The sequence below is a fragment of the Rissa tridactyla genome, chromosome 1 (genome assembly GCF_028500815.1).
Source record: "Rissa tridactyla isolate bRisTri1 chromosome 1, bRisTri1.patW.cur.20221130, whole genome shotgun sequence".
In the NCBI taxonomy this organism is placed as follows: Eukaryota; Metazoa; Chordata; class Aves; order Charadriiformes; family Laridae; genus Rissa; species Rissa tridactyla.
Window position 1 is genome coordinate 20,183,994 of NC_071466.1, and position 23,490 is coordinate 20,207,483.

Consider the following 23,490-nt stretch of genomic DNA (forward strand, 5'->3'; position numbering starts at 1 on the left):
TGTTCTATTAAACTGCCTTTGTCTCAACCCAAGAGTCTTGCCTTTTCTTACGATTCTTCCTGTGTTTGGAAGGCACGAGCGAGCGACACGTGGTTCTTTGTTGCCGTCTGAGGCTAAACCACGGCAGTCCTTTTGGCGCCCAACGTGGGGCTCGAAGGGTTGAGATAACGACAGAATCCAACTAGAACGTGGAAAAAACGGTTTTGGTTTTTTTTTTTTGTATGCATTTATTTTATTAGGTAAGTAGTCACTGGTCATCATGTTGCTTGGTTTGTTCTCATGGCTGTGTTACATAAATTCCTATATGGCTTATGTACTCCCTGCGATGCTGTTTACCATGTCTGGAACAGGGATGAGGATTATCATTCTGCTGTCCTGTGCGATATCTGTTTATGATATGATAACATCACTGTTCAGACGGCTATTTTGGGGTGTTTATGCGGTTTTGCTGTCCTGTCCGTACATTGGACACCGTCTCTCAGAATTTGTTAATAATTTCCCCAGCCCTTTTGCCTCCCTTTTCTCCTTCGGGTCAGGTATGACAGCTTTTGAGAATTTTGAATATCCTTGGGATACTCAAACTAGCGTGTTCGTAGTGCTATGTCTCCTGAATACGTTCCAGGTCTTGTTTTGGGTTAAGCGACTATTTAAGACTACCACCCGGAGATCTGCTCCGAGGCTGGATAGTCAGGGGTGGCATGGCATGTGGGAGAGCATGGGCAGGTACCTAGAGAACTACTCACCTCCAATGGTCTGGGACTTCACCCCTGAACAATTACAGGACCCTGATAAAGTGGTAGAATATTTGAAGGGAAAATGCTGTGGCTATTCTAGAGAGGCACAACTCACCGCGCTGTGCTGGGCCCTGGCCAGTATCTACCAGGCACTGCTCAGAATTATGCAGCACCCTCAAGGGGAAGAGATGGAAACCAGACCTGCGGCGGCCCCTGCGGCTGCTGCAGCCCCTGCTGCAGCCCCTGCGGCGGCCCCTGCAGCTACTGCAATCCTTGCGACAGACACTGCGGCTACTGCAACCCCCGTGGTAGCCACTGCCACTGAACCAGGGAACCAACCCATGCCAGTATCAGTTGCCCCCATACAGAAGAAGAAGTACACAAAGAAATCAGTTCGCTTAGTAAGAGATGATGATGAACCAGGGCCATCACGAGAGCAGGAGGAAGAGGCAGAACCAGAGATAATTACTCGATCCCTATCCTTGAGTGAGCTGCGGGATATGCGAAAAGATTTTAGCCGACTTTCAGGCGAGCACATTGTCACCTGGCTGCTCCGGTGCTGGGATAATGGGGCCAGTAGCCTGGAATTAGAGGGTAGGGAGGCCAGGCAGCTGGGATCCCTGTCTAGGGAAGGCGGCATTGACAAGGCGATCGGGAAAAAGACCCAAGCCCTCAGCCTCTGGAAACGACTCCTGTTAGGCGTGAGGGAGAGGTACCCCTTCAGCGAGGATGTTGTATGTCAGCCAAGCAAGTGGACTACCATGGAAAGAGGTATCCAGTACCTGAGAGAATTAGCCGTGCGGGAGATGATTTATTATGACTTGGACAATGCAGACTTACCCACAGACCCTGATGAGGTGCGATGCACAAGGCCCATGTGGCGGAAGTTTGTACGGAGCGCACCATCGTCATATGCCAACTCCCTGGCAGTAATGGAATGGAAAGGTGAAGAGGGACCAACGGTGGATGAGGTAGCTGGCCGGCTCCGGCGATATGAAGAAAGTCTCTCTTCCCCCCTTGTCTCAGCTGTGGAGAAACTGTCGCGGAAGGTCCAGCAACTTGAAGAGAATATGTCCTACTCCCCACCTGCACGGGCCAGCATCTCAGCTATTAGAAGCAGGCGTTTCCCCACTCAAGAGAGAGAGTACAGAGGGTACACACCACGAGGCACCCTGTGGTTCTACCTGCGGGACCACGGAGAGGACATGAGGAAGTGGGACGGACAACCTACTTCGATCCTGCGGACACGGGTACAGGAGTTGCAAGGAAGGACAACCACAAAAGGGGATCCCTCCAGGAAAAGTGCCGCCCCAGTTTCCAGTGGGCCGTTCCCCAGACAAAGCAGAAGGCTTGATCTTGCTTCTGATCCTCTTGAAGGAACTTCCAAGTCATTTATGCAAGAAGTGAGTAATGGATACTATGACCAGTATTAGGGGGGCCCTGCCTCCGGCCAGGTGGAGGAAAGGGATAACCGGGTTTATTGGACGGTGTGGATTCGATGGCCTGGCACATCAGACCCACAGGAGTATAAGGCTCTAGTGGACACGGGTGCGCAGTGTACTTTAATACCATCAAGCTATAGAGGGGCAGAACCCATTTGTATTTCTGGGGTGACAGGGGGATCCCAAGAGTTGACTGTACTGGAGGCGGAAGTGAGCCTAACTGGGAATGAGTGGCAAAAGCATCCCATTGTGACTGGCCCAGAGGCTCCATGCATCCTTGGTATAGATTACCTCAGGAGAGGGTATTTTAAGGACCCAAAAGGGTACCGCTGGGCCTTTGGCATAGCTGCTTTGGAGACAGAGGAAGTTAAACAGTTGTCTGCCTTGCCTGGTCTCTCAGAGGATTCTTCTGTTGTGGGGTTGTTGAGGGTCAAAGAACAACAGGTGCCGATTGCTACCACAACGGTGCATCGGCGGCAGTATCGCACTAACCGAGACTCTCTGATTCCCATCCATGAGCTGATTCGTCAACTAGAGGTTCAAGGAGTGATCAGCAAGACTCGCTCACCCTTTAACAGTCCCATATGGCCGGTGCGAAAATCTAATGGAGAGTGGAGGCTAACTGTAGACTATCGTGGTCTGAATGAAGTCACGCCACCGCTGAGTGCTGCTGTGCCGGACATGCTAGAACTCCAGTACGAACTGGAGTCCAAGGCAGCCAAGTGGTATGCCACGATTGATATAGCGAATGCATTTTTCTCAATCCCTTTGGCAGCAGAGTGCAGGCCACAGTTTGCTTTCACTTGGAGGGGCATCCAATACACCTGGAATCGACTGCCCCAGGGGTGGAAACACAGCCCCACCATTTGCCATGGACTGATCCAGACTGCACTGGAACAGGGTGAAGCTCCAGAACATCTGCAGTACATTGATGACATCATTGTATGGGGAAACACAGCAGAAGAAGTTTTTGAGAAAGGGAGTAAAATAGTCCAAATCCTTCTGAACGCTGGTTTTGCTATAAAGCGAAGTAAGGTCAAGGGACCTGCGCAGGAGATCCAGTTTTTAGGAATAAAATGGCAAGATGGACGCCGTCAGATTCCAATGGATGTGATCAACAAAATAGCAGCTATGTCTCCACCAACTAGTAAAAAGGAAACACAGGCTTTCTTAGGTATTGTGGGTTTTTGGAGAATGCATATCCCAGATTACAGTCAAATTGTAAGCCCTCTGTATCAAGTAACCCGGAAGAAGAATGATTTTAAATGGGGTCCTGAGCAACGACAAGCTTTTGAACAAATCAAACAGGAAATAGTCCATGCAGTGGCCCTGGGGCCAGTCCGGGCAGGACAAGATGTTAAAAATGTGCTCTACACCGCAGCCGGGGAGAACGGCCCTACCTGGAGCCTCTGGCAGAAAGCACCAGGGGAGACTCGAGGTCGACCCCTAGGGTTTTGGAGTCGTGGATACAGAGGATCCGAAGCCCGCTACACTCCAACAGAAAAAGAGATATTGGCAGCATATGAAGGGGTTCGAGCTGCTTCGGAAGTGGTTGGTACAGAAGCACAGCTCCTCTTAGCACCTCGACTGCCGGTGCTGGGTTGGATGTTCAAAGAAAGGGTCCCCACCACACATCATGCAACCGATGCTACATGGAGTAAGTGGATTGCACTGATCACGCAGCGAACTCGAATGGGAAACCCCAGTCGCCCGGGAATTCTGGAAGTGATCATGGACTGGCCAGAAGGCAAGGATTTCGGAATGTCACCAGAGGAGGAGGTGACGCGTGCAGAAGAGGCCCCACCATATAATAAACTGCCAGAAAATGAGAAGAAATATGCCCTGTTCACTGATGGGTCCTGCCGTATTGTGGGAAAGCATCGAAAGTGGAAGGCTGCTGTGTGGAGTCCTACACGACGGGTTGCAGAAGCCAGTGAGGGACAGGGTGAATCGAGCCAGTTTGCAGAGGTGAAGGCTATTCAGCTGGCTTTGGACATTGCTGAGCGAGAAAAATGGCCAGTACTTTATCTCTACACTGACTCATGGATGGTGGCAAATGCTCTGTGGGGATGGTTACAGCAGTGGAAGCAGGGCAACTGGCAGCGCAGAGGCAAACCCATCTGGGCTGCTGACCTATGGCAAGATATTGCTGCCCGGATAGAGAATCTGGTTGTGAAAGTACGCCATGTAGATGCCCACGTACCAAAGAATCGGGCCACGGAGGAACATCAGAACAACCAGCAGGTGGATCGGGCCGCTAGGATTGAAGTGGCTCAGGTGGATCTGGACTGGCAACATAAGGGTGAACTATTCATAGCTCGGTGGGCCCATGACTCCTCAGGCCATCAAGGGAGAGATGCGACATATAGATGGGCTCGTGACCGAGGGGTGGACTTGACCATGGACACTATTGCACAGGTCATCCATGAATGTGAGACATGCGCTGCGATCAAACAAGCCAAGCGTTTGAAGCCTCTTTGGTATGGAGGGTGATGGCTGAAATACAAATATGGGGAGGCCTGGCAGATTGATTATATCACGCTGCCACAAACCCGTCAAGGCAAGCGCTATGTGCTCACAATGGTGGAAGCAACCACTGGATGGCTGGAAACATACCCTGTGCCCCATGCCACTGCCCGGAACACTATCCTGGGCCTTGAAAAGCAAGTCCTGTGGCGACATGGTACCCCAGAGAGAATTGAGTCGGACAATGGGACTCATTTCCGAAACAGCCTCATAGACACCTGGGCCAAAGAGCATGGTATCGAGTGGGTGTATCACATCCCCTATCACGCCCCAGCCTCTGGGAAGATAGAACGATACAATGGACTGTTAAAAACTACACTGAGAGCAATGGGTGGTGGGACTTTCAAACACTGGGATACGCATTTAGCAAAAGCTACCTGGCTAGTTAACACCAGGGGATCTAACAATCGGGCTGGCCCTGCCCAATCAAAACTTCCACGTACTGTAGAAGGGGATAAAGTCCCCATAGTGCACATGAAGAATATGCTAGGGAAGACAGTCTGGGTTAGTCCTGCCTCAGGCAAAGGCAAACCCATCCGTGGGATTGCTTTTGCCCAAGGACCTGGGTGCACTTGGTGGGTGATGCGGAAGGATGGGGAAGTCCGATGTGTACCTCATGGAGATCTGATTTTGGGCGAGAATAGCCAATGAATCAGATTGTGTGCTGTTAATTGCTAAGTAACACTGTCACTGTATGTCCTCATTGCTATCAGTTGTACTACAAGTAAGGCACAGGGGTGATGGGATAAGAACTGATCTCAGCAGCCGGCGCCCAGCAGTTTCCTCAAGATCTACATCTTCAGCCTACAGACTGCGTGCATGAGCCACACCAGGTGCACCAGTCACAAGCTCCGAAAAATACAGCATGCAACAGACCAGCACCACCCAGCATCTCACCTGCCCTGAGAGACTGTTCTAACAGATGGAGCCCAAAGCCGTGGATTAAAAGAACTCAACGGACACTTTGGAGGGATGACCCATAAACTAAGGGTATTATATGTGTGTATATATATATATATATATAACAGGGGAAAGTGGTGGCAATTCATTGGAACCTGCTGGGCATGGCATAGATGGTATGGAATAAGGGGTGGATAATGTCCTGGTTCCGGTGGGGATAGGGTTAACTTTTCCTGGTATTCCATGCCATGTGAGCCACGCCCACCCTGAGCTGCCGGGGGAGGGGGCAGGAAGTTGCTGCTTAAAAGCGGGCTGGGGCGGCCCGGGTCCGGCCGGCGAGCGGCGAGCGGCGGGGGGAGCGGCGGTTCCGTAATCGCGTTTGTATATTCCCCTATCCGTGTTGTTGTTGTTTGCCTGTTCCCTTTGCTGTTCTATTAAACTGCCTTTGTCTCAACCCAAGAGTCTTGCCTTTTCTTACGATTCTTCCTGTGTTTGGAAGGCACGAGCGAGCGACACGTGGTTCTTTGTTGCCGTCTGAGGCTAAACCACGGCACCTTGGCATCCAAACATACACATTGAAAACTCTTCCAGAATAATTCCAAAAACGAACCTTTCGCTCTCCAATTTGACTTCTGAGGAGCACAAAAAAGGCATCACAAATGATCTTGAATACATCCTGATGTTATGTATCCAAGTGAATTAACTACACTTGCTCACTGGACGATTAATCTTGTTGATTACAATAGTATGCTTCACTAGCACGATGAAAAGCTTACTGCAGTTGAGTATCTTGATCCACTACTGCTTTTAAAAATATACAGAAAAACTATTTTTAGGAAAGGTGGGCAAGCAGTGGGACAGCAATAACTTATATATGAGTAGAAGGATCTGGGATCTTAGTTTTAAATGTAGCTTATGTTATTGGTTCTCAAAAGACAACCATAACTTGAAGGTACAAGTGAGTTAAATAATAATCTCATTCCAGTTCTTAGCAGGCAGGTACATTACACCAACTCGAATGCTTGCTGGCAAGTATTGCAAGTGCCCTGTGTGCATCCTTCCCCATCCTGGGAGTTTGGCTGCCCGGGATCATCTTGTAAAGAGCAGAGCTGGTGGCCTTGGAGAAAGGTGTCATGAAGACAGACAGAAGCCTCAGCAAGGGCCATCCCTCCTTTCCCTGGGAACTGCTTTTAAGCAGAGGCTGTCTCACTGGTCCTTGCCCCAGTTACAGCCCCAGATGCGTCCCCAGCTGTGTCTGTGCACGGCCACTGCCCCACTGATCTGGGCCTCGACCCCCAGGCTGATGTCCCAGCCCTGCCTCAGCCCAGTCCCATGCAGCTGCCTGATGCGCAGGACTGGGGGCTGTCCCCTGGCTCTCCTGGGCCCCTCCTGGTCCCCTGGCCAGCAACGTCACTGACATGGAAACTGCACTATGTTCTCAGAGCTGTAGATGACCATTCCAAAAGATGACTGACGGTATTTGACAGGACAGAATAAGAAGCTTATCGTGCTCGTATCTATGTTCAGTCTTGTATACCAAAACACAAAGGACTTCACTGCCCTGGCTTCTATAATGATGCACGTCAGAAGTACCAACTGCTTTTTACAACTATTGAATTTAATGAGGGAATATACAGGTGGTATAAGTGCTCTATAAAAATGAACAATGTAAACGTCATTGGGGAGTTCATATTTATCCTTCTTCATAATACAAATTAACCGGTAAAATTAAAAGGTAGAAAACCTTCTGCCAATAAAAGGATTTGATGTTTAATTTACACAGAATGTAATTAGAATCTCCAATTGACTGCTGTAAGCACTGATGGATTAGGTCAAACAAAGGAAGAAACATTTACCATGGGTGTTTCTGTCCAACATGAGGGTTTCCATGTTCTCCTGAAGTACACTACTGTCACTCTCAGAGCTTGCCAAGGTTTTAGCCTTTTTGCCAATTTCAGCACTCCTATTGTAAGTAACTCCCAGTGGTGCATGATTTAAAAAGCATGTATTTAAATTCTACAATAAGCAAAGCCTCAAGACATATTTCAAGAAATCTTTTTTCCAGGATCCCAGATCTGCCCAGTACAATGCAGCCTTATCACTAGCTAAAGTGTCCCTAAAGCAGCTGGCAAGAGCTCAGGAAGACTCCCCTTTGTCACCCTCGTGCCCTCTGTGCAGGGAAAGTCATGCTCTTAAATCAGTCCTTCTCTAAAGCCTTTGGCATATATGATCCAATGGGAAAAGCTGTGGGCTGAAAAGAAAGGAAATGGTGAAGCTAATTGCACGACAATCAATTCTTTGCCAGTTCATAGTCACTGAGGACTTTCACACTACACATCTAAGAGTGATTTCAGAGCGAAACTTCACTTGTGACAGCAGCAGGAAACCGCAGCTCAGGGACTGGCAATTAGCTTCCTAAAATCCCCTTTTTTTTCAATTTAACCTGAGCATCATCTGAGCAGAGAAGTGAATTTGGATGTTAATTATAAAACTTAACTTGATTTCTTTCAGAGTAATTTTAAATACAGAATGACATTAACAAAGCAGACAAACAATATACATTATTCTTCCGTTATCAGCAATGCGGGGACTTTTTCACATACCCATGTGTCCACAGGTATCTGGATTCTCCAGCCATCACCAATAAACTGCATCGGGGCAGCATAATTGCCACTGTATGGCCATCAGGGTGTTTGAAATCCATCACAATCTAAAAAGAAACAAAACCAGCCACCACGAATGAGCATGATTTACAGAGCTTCATACAAATGCCAGGCGTTCTTTTTGCCTCTTCAGTGTGTTCATCAGAATATTGCCATGAAACACCTACGTATTTCTTAGGGATGCAAAAGCCTCTAGGTCTCTGTCCTTAAGGTCTCTCCCTTTCATCACCGTGTTCAAAAATCTGGGGCAGTCACAAATATGTCTGTATATATATAATTAAAATACTAAAAAAAACCCCATATATATACAGATATATTTATTTATTTATTTATTTTTAATATATGTATGGACACCAGTGATAAGTGGCATTCCTCAGGGTCAGTGCTGGGACCAGCGCTGTTTAACATGTTGGCAATATGGGGACAGTGGGATTGAGTGTACTCACACCAAGTTTGCCAATGACACCAAGCTGTGTGGTGCAGCCAACACACTGGAGAGAAGGGAGGCCACCCAGAGGGACCTGGACAGGCTTGAGAGGTGGGCCTGTGTGGACCTCATATTCAACCAGGCCAAGTGCGTGGTCCTGCACCTGGGTCATGGCAATCCCAAGCACAAATACAGGCTGGGCAGAAAAACGGATTGAAAGCAGCCCTGAAGAGAAGGACTTCTCATCAACACAGTTCCAACCCCCCTGCCATGGGCAGGGACACCTTCCACTAAATCAGGTTACCCAAAGCCCCATCCAGCCTGGTCTTGAACACTAATGGTTGGGGCATCCACAACTTCCCTGGGCAACCTGTTCCAACACAGCTGATGAGAAGCTCAACATGAGTCGTCACTGGTCACTTGCAGCCCAGAAAGCCAACCACATCCTGGGCTGCATCAAAAGAAGCGTGGCCAGCAGGTCAAGGGAGATGATTCTGCCTCTCTACTCTGCTCTCATGAGACCCCACCTGGAGTACTGTGTCCAGCTCCAGGGCCCCCAAAATATGATGGACGTGGACCTGTTGGAGGAAGGCCAGAGCAGGGCCACAAAGACGATCAGAGGGCTGGAGCGCCTCTCCTGTAAAGAGAGAGTTGGCATTGTTCAGCCTGGAGAAGAGAAGGCTCTGGGGAGACCTTATAGCAGCCTTCGAGTACCTAAAGGGGGCCTACAGGAAAGATGGGGAGGGACTCTTTATCAGGGAGCATAATGATAGGACAGGGGGTAACAGTTTTAAACTGAAAGAGGGGAAATTTAGATTAGATATTAGCAAGAAATTCTTTATGGTGAGGGTGGTGAGGCACTGGAACAGGTTGCCCAGGGAAGTTGTGGATGCCCCAACCATCAGTGTTCAAGACCAGGCTGGACGGGGCTTTGGGTAACCTGATCTAGTGGAAGGTGTCCCTGCCCATGGCAAGGGGTTGGAACTAGATGATCTTTAAGGTCCCTTCCAACCCAAACCATTCTACGATTCTATGAAAATTTTCTTTTCACAGTAATAGCTTTCTTTGTGAGAACATGGTAGCACCATTTAACCTCTGTGTGTACCTGTAAGGTAGGAAAGGATTTTTACCCCTCAATTAAAGGCAACTGCATAAGAGGAAGAGAGGGCTCATTTGCTGTAACTCAGGCATCTGAAAGTTAGGTACCTGGGCTAAGGCAGGTACTGGTTTTGTGAAGCTACTGTTTTTGTGAAGTCTATGCAGAGACACAAGTATCTCCACAGAGGGATTCACCCTAGTCTAAAATGTAGAGTTAAGTGATGTGGAATGACCCTATGCCCTCTGGAAATGCCTATCCATGCACAGCAGATTGAGCTGAGACAATTAATTCAGAGTAAATACATAACATTCAGATAACCAGTATTAGGTGAGAGAAATAATTTCCAACCTGCCCACATTCTTGGAGGTTTGCAGCACAAGCAGCACATGCAGTCTCCCAAGATCCTGACTAACTTGCCAAGTACCAGACCATCCTTTTATTATTTGCCCACTGGCTTCTAGCCATGGCAATGTACTGAGGTAACGCTTTCAGCTTTATTCCAATTTCACAGCCCAGATGGCAGTGCTACATTTTGCTTCTGCTGGGGCTAGGAATGTTATCCTTTTACATTTCCCAAATGAGAGAAACTCTTGCTATGGAAAATAAGGAGCAGGTCATTTAAGCAAGCCGAACAAGTTACAGAAGACTTACAAAAAAGAAAAGTGGTCAAAAACTATTCAAGTCATTGGTTCCAGCTACACTGGAGAATTAGCACCATGAAAGTTCTGCCACCTGATTTGTAACCTACTAAGTACGCAATTTAAAAGCAGGCTTACTACAGTATGCCAGATTGAAACAAATTAAGCAGTTCTGCTTCTGCATACAGATGCGTTTAACAAAGAAAACAGTGGTGCGATGACCAGCCATTCAACACAAAAAAAACGGCAACACAGAGACTGAATAAGCAAGACTTAAACACTACAAATTACCACTTACAACATTTACTATTTAATGTTGTGCACACTGGAGGAAACTACAATGGCATTTACATTTTTAGGAAAAAATTACTTATGCTGTAGTACCACCCACATAGAGTGACACGGCTTCTCCTGTTGAGCTATCTAAATTTAAGGCAAGAAATGACGAGGCTGATAAACAGTGGGGCCAAAAGGGGAAGAGATACGGGGAAACAGGAATAAAGCCTACCCATAAGTTCTAATTAATGATTATGAAACACTTCAATAGCTACACAAACAGATGAATGGCAGCCACTTGCTAATACACTCCATCCCTTGCACTTAGCAATTCTTCCAGGTGTCCTCAAAGAAGCATGGGTTGAAGAAGGAGAAAACACAGTGGCTTCACAGATCTGACAGAGAGGCTGCCCCATAAAGCACAACTAGGTGCAAGCCCCTGTAAAAAGATGGAGTATCTGGGAACGCAAAGAAACCAAAAGATGACTAATCAGGACCAACAAGTAAGGAAAGGAAAAGCATGAGAAGAAAAGAAGCAAAGAGCGAAGTGGTTGGATGAAATGGGTGAGATGATATCTCAGTCTGTCTTTTGCCTCTCTGGCTCACTGCTGCTATGGGACAGGCGTGAGGAGACAAGATAGAGACTGGGTTCTTTACAAGTATCACACAATAAACTGAACACGAGACTGTCCACATTCCTTCCTGGAGGCTCAGTTACCCCACTGTTCCTCTTTCTGTGTCAGTTGTAGCTACAAAGTCCTGTTCTTGCAGATGATGTTCAAGAACAGCACTTTCTTCAAGTGTCAATGACTGCCAGCTCTATGGGGTCTACTACACTTCCAGTTCCCATCTCCCTCCAGGCCCTGGAAGAGGACCTCGTTCCCTTTCACTTCTTTGCACACCAGGCTGGGGGACTCTCTATGTAGCAGTGGGAACAGTTCCTCCAGCTCCTTGCCTTCTCTGCTGCTCTACCTCATGCAACTCCAGTTCCTTTTCCCCCCAGCTGCATAGCGCCCTAGAGTCTCTCAGCAGAGGATGCTCCTCAAACCCTGTCCTGTTAACAACTGTGCATCCAAAATAGCAGAGATTCAGAGTGCTCTCTAACAGATAGCATGTTGGGAATGACAGCTCACAAAGCTATCCCTGGTAGCTGGATTTTCAGGCAGTAATGGCAGGAAAATAGCAGACAGTAAAAGAGGAGAGCATGCCCTCCTGGATGAACTTCAGCTATGCTAAGCCAATAAGAAATATGTGAAATAAATTTCTGATGGTGTAGAATCTGAGGCTGAAAAGCAGATTACCTATTGTACACAGCATCTCGCAAGTCTAGTCCTCACTAGCACGGGATCCCAGTTCTGTCCCTGCTCCCTACTGTTCTGTGGAGGAAAAGCTTCTGTATTATCAGCTCACACTGTGGCTGCTCCCCTTCTAAATTAATTTCATCCTTATGACAAGCAGTGATGATTTGGGGAGGAAAATATAAATAAAGGATTAATTTACTTGCAAATGGGCAATGACATCAAGTAATGAGCAGTAACTGGAGGAGTCAAAAATCCAAATCCAAAACTGACTTTTGCTTATGAAGCAGAGATCCTCGGCTAGAATATATTAGTTTTGCACTTTTAACAACAAATTTGACATTGCAATTAGACAGAGAATCAAATTAAAGGGACTCACTGTGAACAGCTGAAGAAAATTAGTGCAATTCCTATGTTTCATTCCTTTATCTAGAGTAACTGTACCTGAATGCTTAAAAAAACAAACAAGTAACAGTATTTCTTCTATTCTTTGTATACAGTAAAGAACATTTAACCCAGAAGGGTTTATGAAGAACTCTGTTCTTATCTCAGAAAAACCTATTACTGACTGAAGTAGATAACATTCCCACACTCCTGTATGTGTCTTTATCCTGGCAGAACATTGTCACTAAATTGTCACTGTCACACACGCGCACAAAAGATTAACGCATTTGGTCCTCTTTTTAATTTACTAAGGACTCACAATCAATAAAGCAACTCTGCCAGTGCTGAATCAATCTGCTTCATGACAGCTTTGCTCCACAGGAGCTATTTCCAATTACTATTTTCGTTTTTACCTATTTTCTTTTTTCTCTTAGGTGGCAGAGTCAATAAAGATCAAACTTCCAGCTAGCCCATGGTGCATCATCCAGGGATTACATTGAAAAATAAAAATAGTGGATGCTTTGATCTTATACAACTTTTACCTTCTTTCTTTGTACTATGGAATGTTTCTATATATACAGCAAAAAACTTGAAACAAACAAACAGCTAATAATACCTGCTTGTGGATTTAAATATCTTCTCATGCTGCCAGGTTATTTAAGAGAGAGTGTTCATGACGAGGGAGAACATGAAGCAGTAAACAGCTTTCAAGGACAGCTAAACATCAAAGCAAAGCATCACCCACATCACGAACAATGTTCCTGTGGCATAAAATACAGCAAAATGCAAAAACCAGAAAAAAATCCAGCTTAAATGAAAAAGAGAAGAAAGTATGGGGTTTTTAACTCCTCAGGGAATGAGAAGTCTGCACCACCTTCCAGTGCAGTGGTACTGCACTTCATGGAAGAGGAGGAGGATGGAGGTGAATGACTGGTCTATCAAATAAGTAATGATCCAAAGATAAAACAGAAATAATGCAATGGAGCTAGAAGGACAACGTCAATAAGGATTTCACAGCTACAGCATGGAATGACAACATTGTTTTTCTAAGCTTTGTCTCTGATGAAATTTGTATTTGATGTCAATAGACTACCTTAGAGAACACATACTCTAAAGCTAAAAAAAAAGTGCAACGTGGAAAGCTTCTCAAGTCTCTGACATTATTTACTGAATTTTCAGAGAGCAAAGACACATTATCAGCCTACATAGCAGTTTCCCACATATAAAACAGATGAAAAAGAATGTCTACTTCAAAGACAGCTGAGAGGTTTAAAGCCCACACATGGAGCTTGAACAACACAGTGGGGCTCTACGCATGTAGAGAGAAGAGCCTGCTGGCTTACACAGGACTGAGGCAATCAATCAGGAATACATAGTGCCTTTCATTGCAAAACCCATGCTGAATTCCAAAATTTGGAATTCAGAAAAATGTTGAATTTTAAGGGGAAAGAGAATGGGATTATCTTCTCCAAATAATCCACGTTACAGGAAATTTATCTTATGTAACCTATGCTGACGTTTACATGCTATATCATGGTCTCTAGCCATAGTTCAGAAAATGAGCAAAACGTTGGCAATCATGACGATTAAATACTTCAGTACCGCTGACCTCAAAAATCTCTCAACACATGCACAGGCCTCCCTCATATCAGATTTACCCCAAAGCATACCAGCTCTTGCTAAGCCTGCTTGTATACTTAGGCACTATGGTATGGCTAGTCAGATGCTTAATATACCTATTAGGGTTTTTTTCTTCAAAAACTGTATTCAATTTTCCATCCATACAATGCATAACTATCTTCCCGAATTTTCTGTGTCATTTTAAGTACCTATATATTTCTTCCTCTTAATTGAAGTCTAGGATATCAATGTTTAAAAACTATTTCAATATACAGAGAGTACTTGTCTCTCTGAGGTCTCACCTTGTTACGATTTTCTTTATAACCCCAAGGAGGAGAGTGTATCCACTGAAACACACCGGTATGTCTCCTAGCTATTACATATGCCATTGATTCCATGATACAAATTCTCTCATTGTCTGTACTCTGTTTACCTATTACCTAAGATTCAGGTAGTGTACAAGGAAAGGAAAACTGCTGCTCCTGTTGGATGGAGGAGCTTCAAATACTCTGCAGGCCTTCTCACAGCTAGCTGGAATATACACCACTCTCCTTGGGATCTCCACATCTCTGGGAATGAGTCTCTTGAGGTTCACCAACTCCAAGTTATTAGGAGTGTTTCAATCAGTACAACACCAATCAGGAGAGCTGAGATATGCCATTAACTCCTCTACTGTGCCTCATCACTGATCATTGCCACTGAAGAGTAACTCCAGTGCTAAAGTTTAGTCACTCTGCGTACGCCTACATTTCTAAACAAAAGATGATTAGAAACAACCTCCAGCCCCAAGGCCAAGTGACCCACACTACCTCAGGTCCACGATGCTTGGAGGTATGCACAAAAGTATGATTATTAATCACAATTCAAGGTGTTTGAAGCGTTAGGAGAACTGTGTGTCAACTCACCCCAGCCTGGAGTATTATAGCACAAAACAGCAAAGTGTTAAGAGACAGCACAAGCCAGAAGAAAAGGGGTGGGTGGTGAAGTGCATCAGCTGAAGGGGACCAAACACAGTATAGTCTCATCCACCCTGCCTTTTGAGGACAGCTCTCATATGAACTAAGCCTAAAACCATACTTCCATTATGTCTTGGAAATTCTCCATATTTCAAGTATGACTGTAACAGGGAAAACTGCTCAACTCCTGTAGTTTAAATCAAATCAGAGTCCAAGAAGTTTACTGATTTATTAAGAACACAGTTAACAAGCAACCAGTGAACTACACATTGAACAAAAGCATCACCAAAATAACAGATAAACCACAGCACTACATGCCTACAAAATGTTAATAAACACCTACAAGTTTCAAAATAGTCTTCATAAATAATCCCCCAAAATTCTAATCCCACGGTGTGCACAGTTATGTGCACACCAGCGCCTCAGAGGCCACGTGGGCCACCAGCACTCACCCCTCTCCTGGCAATCACAGAATGGTTCAGGTTAGAAGGGACCCTAAAGATCATCTAGTTCCAACCCCCTACCATGGGCAGGGACACCTCCCACGAGACCAGGCTGCTCAAAGCCTCATCCAGCCTTGCCCTGAACACCTCCAGGGATGCAATGGGGGCTCCCCTACTCACACACCCCTCCTGTGAGATGTGGGCACCCCCCACACACACACACCAGTGACAAAGGCCCCCCAGGCTCACACACGGGCACTCTTCACTGCTGCATTCTGTGCTGTCACCCCACTAGCTGGATGCTGGCTCCTCCTGGTGTCCAAAGGGGCAGCTGCTCTGCCCAGCCCCAGCAGAGGTCGGGTTGCTGGTGGTAATTCTGGCAGCATCACACCAACTTTTGACCGCTGTTGTTCCCACTCCAAGGTCTCTCTCCCTGCTTTTACAAATTTTTATGCTTCACTCATATGTCTTCTCACGCTGACTCTTCTTTCTTTCTAAAGCCTCTTTGTAAATCCAGGGTTACTGTTCAATCTTGCTGATTGAACAGCCAGACAAAAAGAAGCACACAACAAACCTAATCCATTAAAGACTACCCATCAAATACACCAGTTTCTACTAACTCTAAAAGTTGCAGGTTTCTTTTGTATGTCAGGACATTACCTGTGGCCTTTGCACCTTCCCAGGTGTGTTAAAACTCAATGTTGAATATTAGACTCCTACACAAAAGACTTCCAACCCCTACAGTAAAAGGCAATAGTTGCATTACCACTGCTTACCTCTCTCTGCCACCATAGATGTAATTTCTGCTTTCCAAAAAAATACTATCCAACCCCAGCATATGACTTTGATGTCCGTTTGTGAATCCAGATACAAAGACTTGGTCAAATTCTCAACATCCAGTTTATTCAACTCCACTGACATTCCATTTTCATCCTTTAATAAACCGCCTCCCTAGCTCTTAGCTTAAACTTTTTAGGACACAGAGAGCAAGAGGCTAATGCAGTTAGCCTTAATATAATTTCTTTTATTGTCTTAGCTTCCTCTGCAATATTTTCCATTCTTTCAGTCATATGTCTTCCCTCACATCCGTGGGTGCTACTACACTGACATACAGGGAACTGCATCCACCTACACCAGGGCAGAACACGCCCCAGATGTATGAAATCATGCATTTTCCTTTCCAGGATTTTGTATCACTTGCTCTCTAAGGAGTACAGTTCAGTGCAAGAGCACAAGAGGACTCTTACACATCCTGACCCCAGTGGCCTCCAGAGGACCCAATCTGTTCAAGATATAATGCCCAGACATCATAAGAAAGCAGTCCTGCATCCTCAAATACACCTCCTCAGACTTGTACTTAATGTATTACTCTGTCCTGAAAGCAAATAATCCTTATTTTCATGTTTAATACTGTACCAAACGTCTACTGAGAAACCACTGCACAGGTCCTTACAACACAAAGGCAGCTGTTCTGTAATGAGTACAACTTTATATGCAACTATGATGACATTTACAAGAATCTGGTATGCACATCCGTGCACGTGGTGCTGCAGCATATCTGTAATTCTTTCACACATTAAAAACTTGCAAGTTCTCAAGAGATTTTCAATATCTAAGTAGAAAAGGAAACACTTCAGGGTTCAAAAAGAGCATATCACCTTTTTAAATCACTGATGATTTACAAACATCTGTAGGAACACACTATAATCAGCAACTTCCACGTTACCGAGGTTGCAAATATGTGTAGCAGGACTCTCTCCACCCATCATTTTATTCCCGTGCTACCCTACCTGTACATTTATCATCCTGTCATTGGCCCTTATAACGTTTAACTGCAAGTTTTCTACAACAGAAGCTGTGTAAGGGACTGAATAGGGCCTCCATGTAACATAAATAATAACCAACAGAGGACGAACCAGGCCTTGGCTGAGTAATACTGCCAAATGTGGAAAAGAAACACCTATGGTAATGAAAGAGTCTTTTCCAGGAAAGAGGACCTGAAACACCTACATTCAGGGTGGTACACTCATACCACATACTAGTGTGCCAGTGCTGTTTTATAATAGTCCAAGTCCTTACAGGTTCAAGGTATTTCAAGACACGGTTAAAACAGACTGCATGTCCCATCATCCTGTATAGTGGAAAACCATCTTCCCTCACTCTCCATAAACATCAGGGTTGTTCATCAGACCTTACTCTCCTCTGCAGGTCTCAGCTTTCTGCTTGTAATGCTGCCAGGAATCCAAGCTAACTATAAATCATAGGGTGGAACAGTCATTCAGTTCAAGATTAAGACATCTACATTTGGGCATAGATTTGGGAATCCTATTAGGGAACTGAAGCCTGTGAAACCAGACACTAGATATCTAGTTTAGTGTGAGCTGAATCATCCCCTAGGCTGGACTGACCCCATAGATTACAGAGTAGCTCAGGCATGCAGTGCACACATACACACCTACTTGGAAACACCAAAATGTGTCTTCATACCACTGGCAACTAGTTATTAAATACAGCACTGAAGTATGGATTCAGCAGATGCCTCAACTGTTTAAAACAGTCCCACCTTAATTAAAACCTCTTCCTGCACTATTATCACTATAATCTCTCACGTTACTGAGAAAGTAGTATGGAAATAGTCCAGTACTGAATATCTGAAATTCGAAATGATGAAGTGATGAGTATACTCAGCCTGAGTTTGAAACAAAGGTCAACTAGCCCTTCTCACAACTCCGTCTAACAACTGCCCCAGAGACCATTACAGTAACAGAGAATTGCCAGAATACAAGACATGCAAACTGTGCCTTCCCTTGCATCGTATCTCACAAGAGCTGACAAGACAGTTTTTAATCTATTGCTATAGAAACTACCATATGGCTTGTTTCTTAATCCTCTACATCTTCACTGTAAAAGGGAAATTTACTGAGGAACAAAGATCTGGGCAAGAATTTACAGAAATGGCTTAAAGACATAAAGAAAAGTGATTGCTTAGCAGACAAAAGCATGTAACTCTCACAAAAAATACCAAACCCCAAACCGTATGCTTATGCCCCCCCACAAAACAACCAACCAACCGACCACACAAAACAAAATGAAAGTCATCTTCTTGGTTAATGATGTTTCCTAGGGCCATAAAGTATAATTCAAAAGACAGCATGACATAGAAAGACTTCTTTAAAATCATTTGAAGAAAACTGTTTTATCAATTCACACAATTGCTATGTTTCACCCCATGGAAGTAGCATACATCTGAAATACACGTATTATTTTAAAGCAGGTAAAACAATAAAAAAGAAAACCCACATTGTGATGTTTGGATAGGCAGTATTCCAACACTGCCAATATTCATTACAAGCAACGTCTTTCCTCTCCCCTCCCTCATTCCCTCCATCTGCTTCATTAGCTCAATGACTGCCTTCACATAATGCAGCCAAAAGTTACACAAAAGGGCTCTCTACCAGGGCCTCAGCATCTGGCCCTGAATTTACCATGGCTTGCATGAATGTGCACTGCAGAGAGGTGTACACAGTAACAGCGGGAGAGGAGGAGGAGGAACAAGAACACCTCACAAGGAACTGTGAAGTGTCCAGTTTTCCCTGCTTTCAGGTGCACCATCAACCTTGGTTCCTTCCAGCCATTCTTCCGCTGCCCCAGCACACAGACCAGAGCTTCACCTGCATCACCCCTGCACTGCACCAGGAGGCTGCCTACCCGCTTTCTTCTCCAGTAAGGGCACACACCTCTGCCTGCCTTGATGCAGAATCTTTCTGTCAAGTGTGTCAGCGTCACAGGTTTGACAGCTCTGGCTCCAGCATGCTTTTAACCACTCTAAATTGCCAGTTCCTTAATGAAAATTTCCAGAGTGAACTCTACTGAAACAAGAGCTCTGTGGAGAAACTCCTCTTGAAACACTCGACATAGCTGGAAAGAAAAACAGAAACAGAAGACTGCAGTATGCAAAATGCTCAGATTTGTAAAGACAGTACAAACACAGACAGATTTCAAACCCCATTTGCTACATTTACTGGTGTTATAAAAATCCAGTTCAACACGACAGCAGGAGCTTAACAAGTTAAGCTTGTTTCTTTGCTTATAGACTACTTGTGATTATTATTATTGACTGACTACTTGTCATTTCTACATGAAATTTGCCATAGTCTTAAAATAGGCTCCTATGACAATAGGGATGACATCACTGGCTAATGAAATTAGTTTTCTTTATTGAATTCCAGAACTGAAGTACAGCTGAAATGCAACAGCTAAAGATAACGACTTTTTAATGCCCCAGAGTTCAGCCTGTTTGCTGTTAATTTGTGCAGACACCAGGATTCCATTTCATGCATCAAGTACTGATCTTCTAAAAATAACACCAGGAATAGAAATAACTTCTACGGATAAACTTCTCGCAGAAATTAAAAATTCTTTAAAAATAATAAAGAAATGAGTAACTACTCAAACAACAATACAGAGGTATCTATAAAAAAAATCCAACTATATTTCAAGAACGACAAACCAAAACTCGATTTGAAAATAATTTAATTTGTGAAAATATTAATTGAAATGTAAATTTAAATGCTCTGTTAGTTTTCTTCTATTACAATGATTACGTATTTCACAGGAATAAATAGCAACTTCATATTTAAACAGTTAATTCATCCCACCACCACTGAAGAGTAATTCATGTATCATAGTGAAGGATACATGGGTGAAGTGGAACGAGATTTAAAAAAAGGGTCTAGTTTAAGAAGAGCAATATTATGCATCATAATTATTTTTTTTCCAATATTTTTATCTATCTACATATTTCCTACCACATGAAAACCAAGTAGAAATCTCTAGCAAGACACTTAGAGAGTACGTTTGTTTCCACTGAAACATTCATTATCTGTATTTGTGTGTCACAGTAAAGCTATAACAGCCAGATGTCTGAGAATTGGAAATGAAATGATGCTGCCTCAGCATACAAAATAAGCACACTACAAAAAAAGCAAATAGCCTGGAGACAACAGGTTCTGTTAAAACAGAATCAGGTTGGTAAAGGAATTATGCAGAAGTTTTCCTTCATTATTTAGCAGCTATGACCACAGTCAGAAAATCGTAAGTCCTACTGCAGACTTCAAACATTTTAGAAAGTGTTTCACTCAGAATAGGATTTTGGTGTGATTGTGACAAAACTAACTGTAACTTTATGACATTTTTCATAGCATCTCTATGCATTTTTCCATGTGATATCGAGTGGATTTCATTTTCAAATTCCTCCTAATTGCAATTTCTTTTGTCTCTCGTTCCACATTCACCTTGGATGCACTGCTGATGCAACTGCCCAGAGGACTTCAGGAGACAGCGAGAACATTCTTCCCACATCCCTTTCTTAATACCAACAACTCTAAGAAAACACAGGATACTAAAAAGCGCAACCAACTGACTGGGAAGAAAGCAAAATGGTATGAACCAGGAGGAGCCGCAGGTCTGACCTCCCTCTCAGCAGCCAAAATAATGGACCAAGAAACGTAAAACTGCCACACAGAATGGAGTAAGGCAAACTCCCACTCTAGCAGACACAGGAGAAAGATTTCTGTAAGTTACAGCATAATCTGCAGATCAGAGATCTCACAGCAATCAAACTACAGGCTGCCCTTCCTTCCTTAGCACTGAAGCAGGATTCTAGCCAATTTAGGACTTATTAGGCCTTGCATAGTGGGGAACAGCTTTATGGAAAGGCACAACAGATGACAAGTTTCCTTCTTCTGTGGAGAGGAAGGAAGGCTGGTATGAATCCAACAAAGGCGAGACAGGAAACAAAGCTTTTCAGAGCTATTTGCCCAGTATTGGCCCACCAGTAGTAAATGCCAGACCTCAGAGACTCATCACAGGGACAACTCATACAAAGAGGCATCCAGAAACTATAATGTCTCACCAGTATGAAAGAAGAGGGGAAAAAAAGAATATTTCTGCCTACAAAACTTTAAAATATGGCTCAGTCATAGCTTAGCTTTGATTTTGCTCCTCCCAAGTAGCTGAGGAGGTAGCAGGGAAGGTAAGGTCTCCATGCTGCTGTCTTGTTTCTCAACAAATTACTGCCACACAGCTTCCAGAGAAATAATGCGAGTATCATTGTTCTGGGGGCGATTCTGTCCGAATGCTGTTCTTGTAGCATCCCAGTGCAAATCAAGATTGGTTAGCAGATTCCTACAGCACTTGAGAAACAAACACTTGCCTGCATCAGTTGCACACAGCGAGTGCCTTGCTGCTGGTATCTTTGCCTAAAATAGGAGTTAGCCTATAAACAACCAGTGGAAGGAGACAATTAGGTATTGCAGGACAGATTCCCTCTGAACAATTTCCACGAAAGCTGGGCTTTCAAGATCCTTAAAAAGGTTAAAATAACTGATCATGTAGAAACATCAGCAGGTCATGTTGATATCTGAAAAGAATCCTGTATGCAAACAGGGAAGGGCCATACAGCACAGAAATAAAAACTGAGAACAGTAGGTTTACTGAATATTCATCTTTCCCAAAAACAAAAGTAAGACTATTATAAATGTTCTCATGAAGGGCTGCAGGCTTTGTTGCTTATCTCAGAGGGCACAATTCAATGTTCAGTTACATCACCAGAAGTTCTCCCTTGATTTTGATGTGTCTTGTATCTGATCCAAGCTCAATGACAATACATTATGGTACAACATGGACAGAAAGAAACTCAAAGGACTTATTTATACAGAGTAAATGCAAACAGGAGAGATAGATTTATGAAACCTGATGCAGGTTTCAAACCAGGGAGACCTTATAGCAGCCTTCGAGTACCTAAAGGGGGCCTACAGGAAAGATGGGGAGGGACTCTTTATCAGGGAGCATAATGATAGGACAGGGGGTAACGGTTTTAAACCGAAAGAGGGGAAATTTAGATTAGATATTAGCAAGAAATTCTTTACTGTGAGAGTGGTGAGGCACTGGAACAGGTTGTCCAGCGAAGTTGTGGATGCCCCAACCATCAGTGTTCAAGACCAGGCTGGATGGGGCTTTGGGTAACCTGATCTAGTGGAAGGTGTCCCTGCCCATGGCCAGGGATTGGAACTAGATGATCTTTAAGGTCCCTTCCAACCTGAACCATTCTATGATTTAACTTGTGGTGCTCAGGACACCTTTCCCATGGACAAGCTCTTCAGTAGTTTTCAAAAATGAAATTCCACTTTAAACGGAACAAACCATCTAAATTTGGTATATAAATATAAATATAGCCCCTTTGGGTTTCCAGCTAAATGATACAGAAACCACTGCAAATCACTGTTCTTCAAAAACTGTTAAAATCCATGACTATAAGAAGGGTACAATTCAAGAAACCTGTCTTACAGATCTGAAAAGCACGCTATTGAGCTTCCCAATGTTCAGGAATCCCACCAGACTCGCTTGAACAAACTTTGAACTCAGCATTAGGTTGTAGTGATTAAAATTAATGTCTTCCATTTGGGTTAAGAGACATTTTGGTTCTGCCAATTCAATCTCTTTTTAAATATTGATCACTATTACTACTATTTTACCTACTACAATCATGCTGCTAGCATGGACAGAGGAAAAACTTTGATATAGGCACTACCAGAGTAACTCCTTAAATAGGTAAGATGCCTTCTGCCTTCCCTAAAAAGCAATGTAAATAGTAAATTAATCAGCAACTAACCAAGATAAGCAAAATAAAAGCAGGATCACAAAGTTAACACAACAATATCCAGTGCCTGCCTACCTTGTTAGAGCTCATACAAGACATGAAACAGGTACTAACTGTCAAAGACTGGGTACAATCTGGACTTTCTAAAGGCTTCTGATAAAACCTCTCAAGCAGCTATTACAGAAACAGCTGCTGCTATAGGAGCTACTGGTTTCTGTTTGTTAACCAAGACAGATTAGAAATACATCAACAGATAAGAAGCAAAAGTGCCAGAAAAATGGTCAATTATCAGCCTGAGAAATGAGTAACAGCAGGGTACCTTATTCTATCCGTTCTAGGACGACCATCAGTCATACATAGTTCAAAAGGTCTGGTGGAGTTTTTCTGTGTAACACTGCTCTGCTTTCAAGGCTTAAGAGTTACA

The 23,490-nt window shown here is 44.2% G+C and overlaps 1 protein-coding gene across 5 annotated transcripts in view; it reads right to left on the bottom strand.

Annotated features, from left to right (window-relative positions):
- ALKBH8 (alkB homolog 8, tRNA methyltransferase) overlaps positions 1-23,490 on the bottom strand; it is a 64,439-nt gene that overhangs the window by 14,470 nt on the left and 26,479 nt on the right. For all 5 annotated transcript variants that reach the window (XM_054195661.1, XM_054195670.1, XM_054195652.1 and 2 more), the window contains one exon: positions 8,206-8,312. In XM_054195661.1, the coding sequence (XP_054051636.1) occupies positions 8,206-8,312 (107 nt within the window). The remainder of the gene's footprint in view (positions 1-8,205; positions 8,313-23,490) is intronic.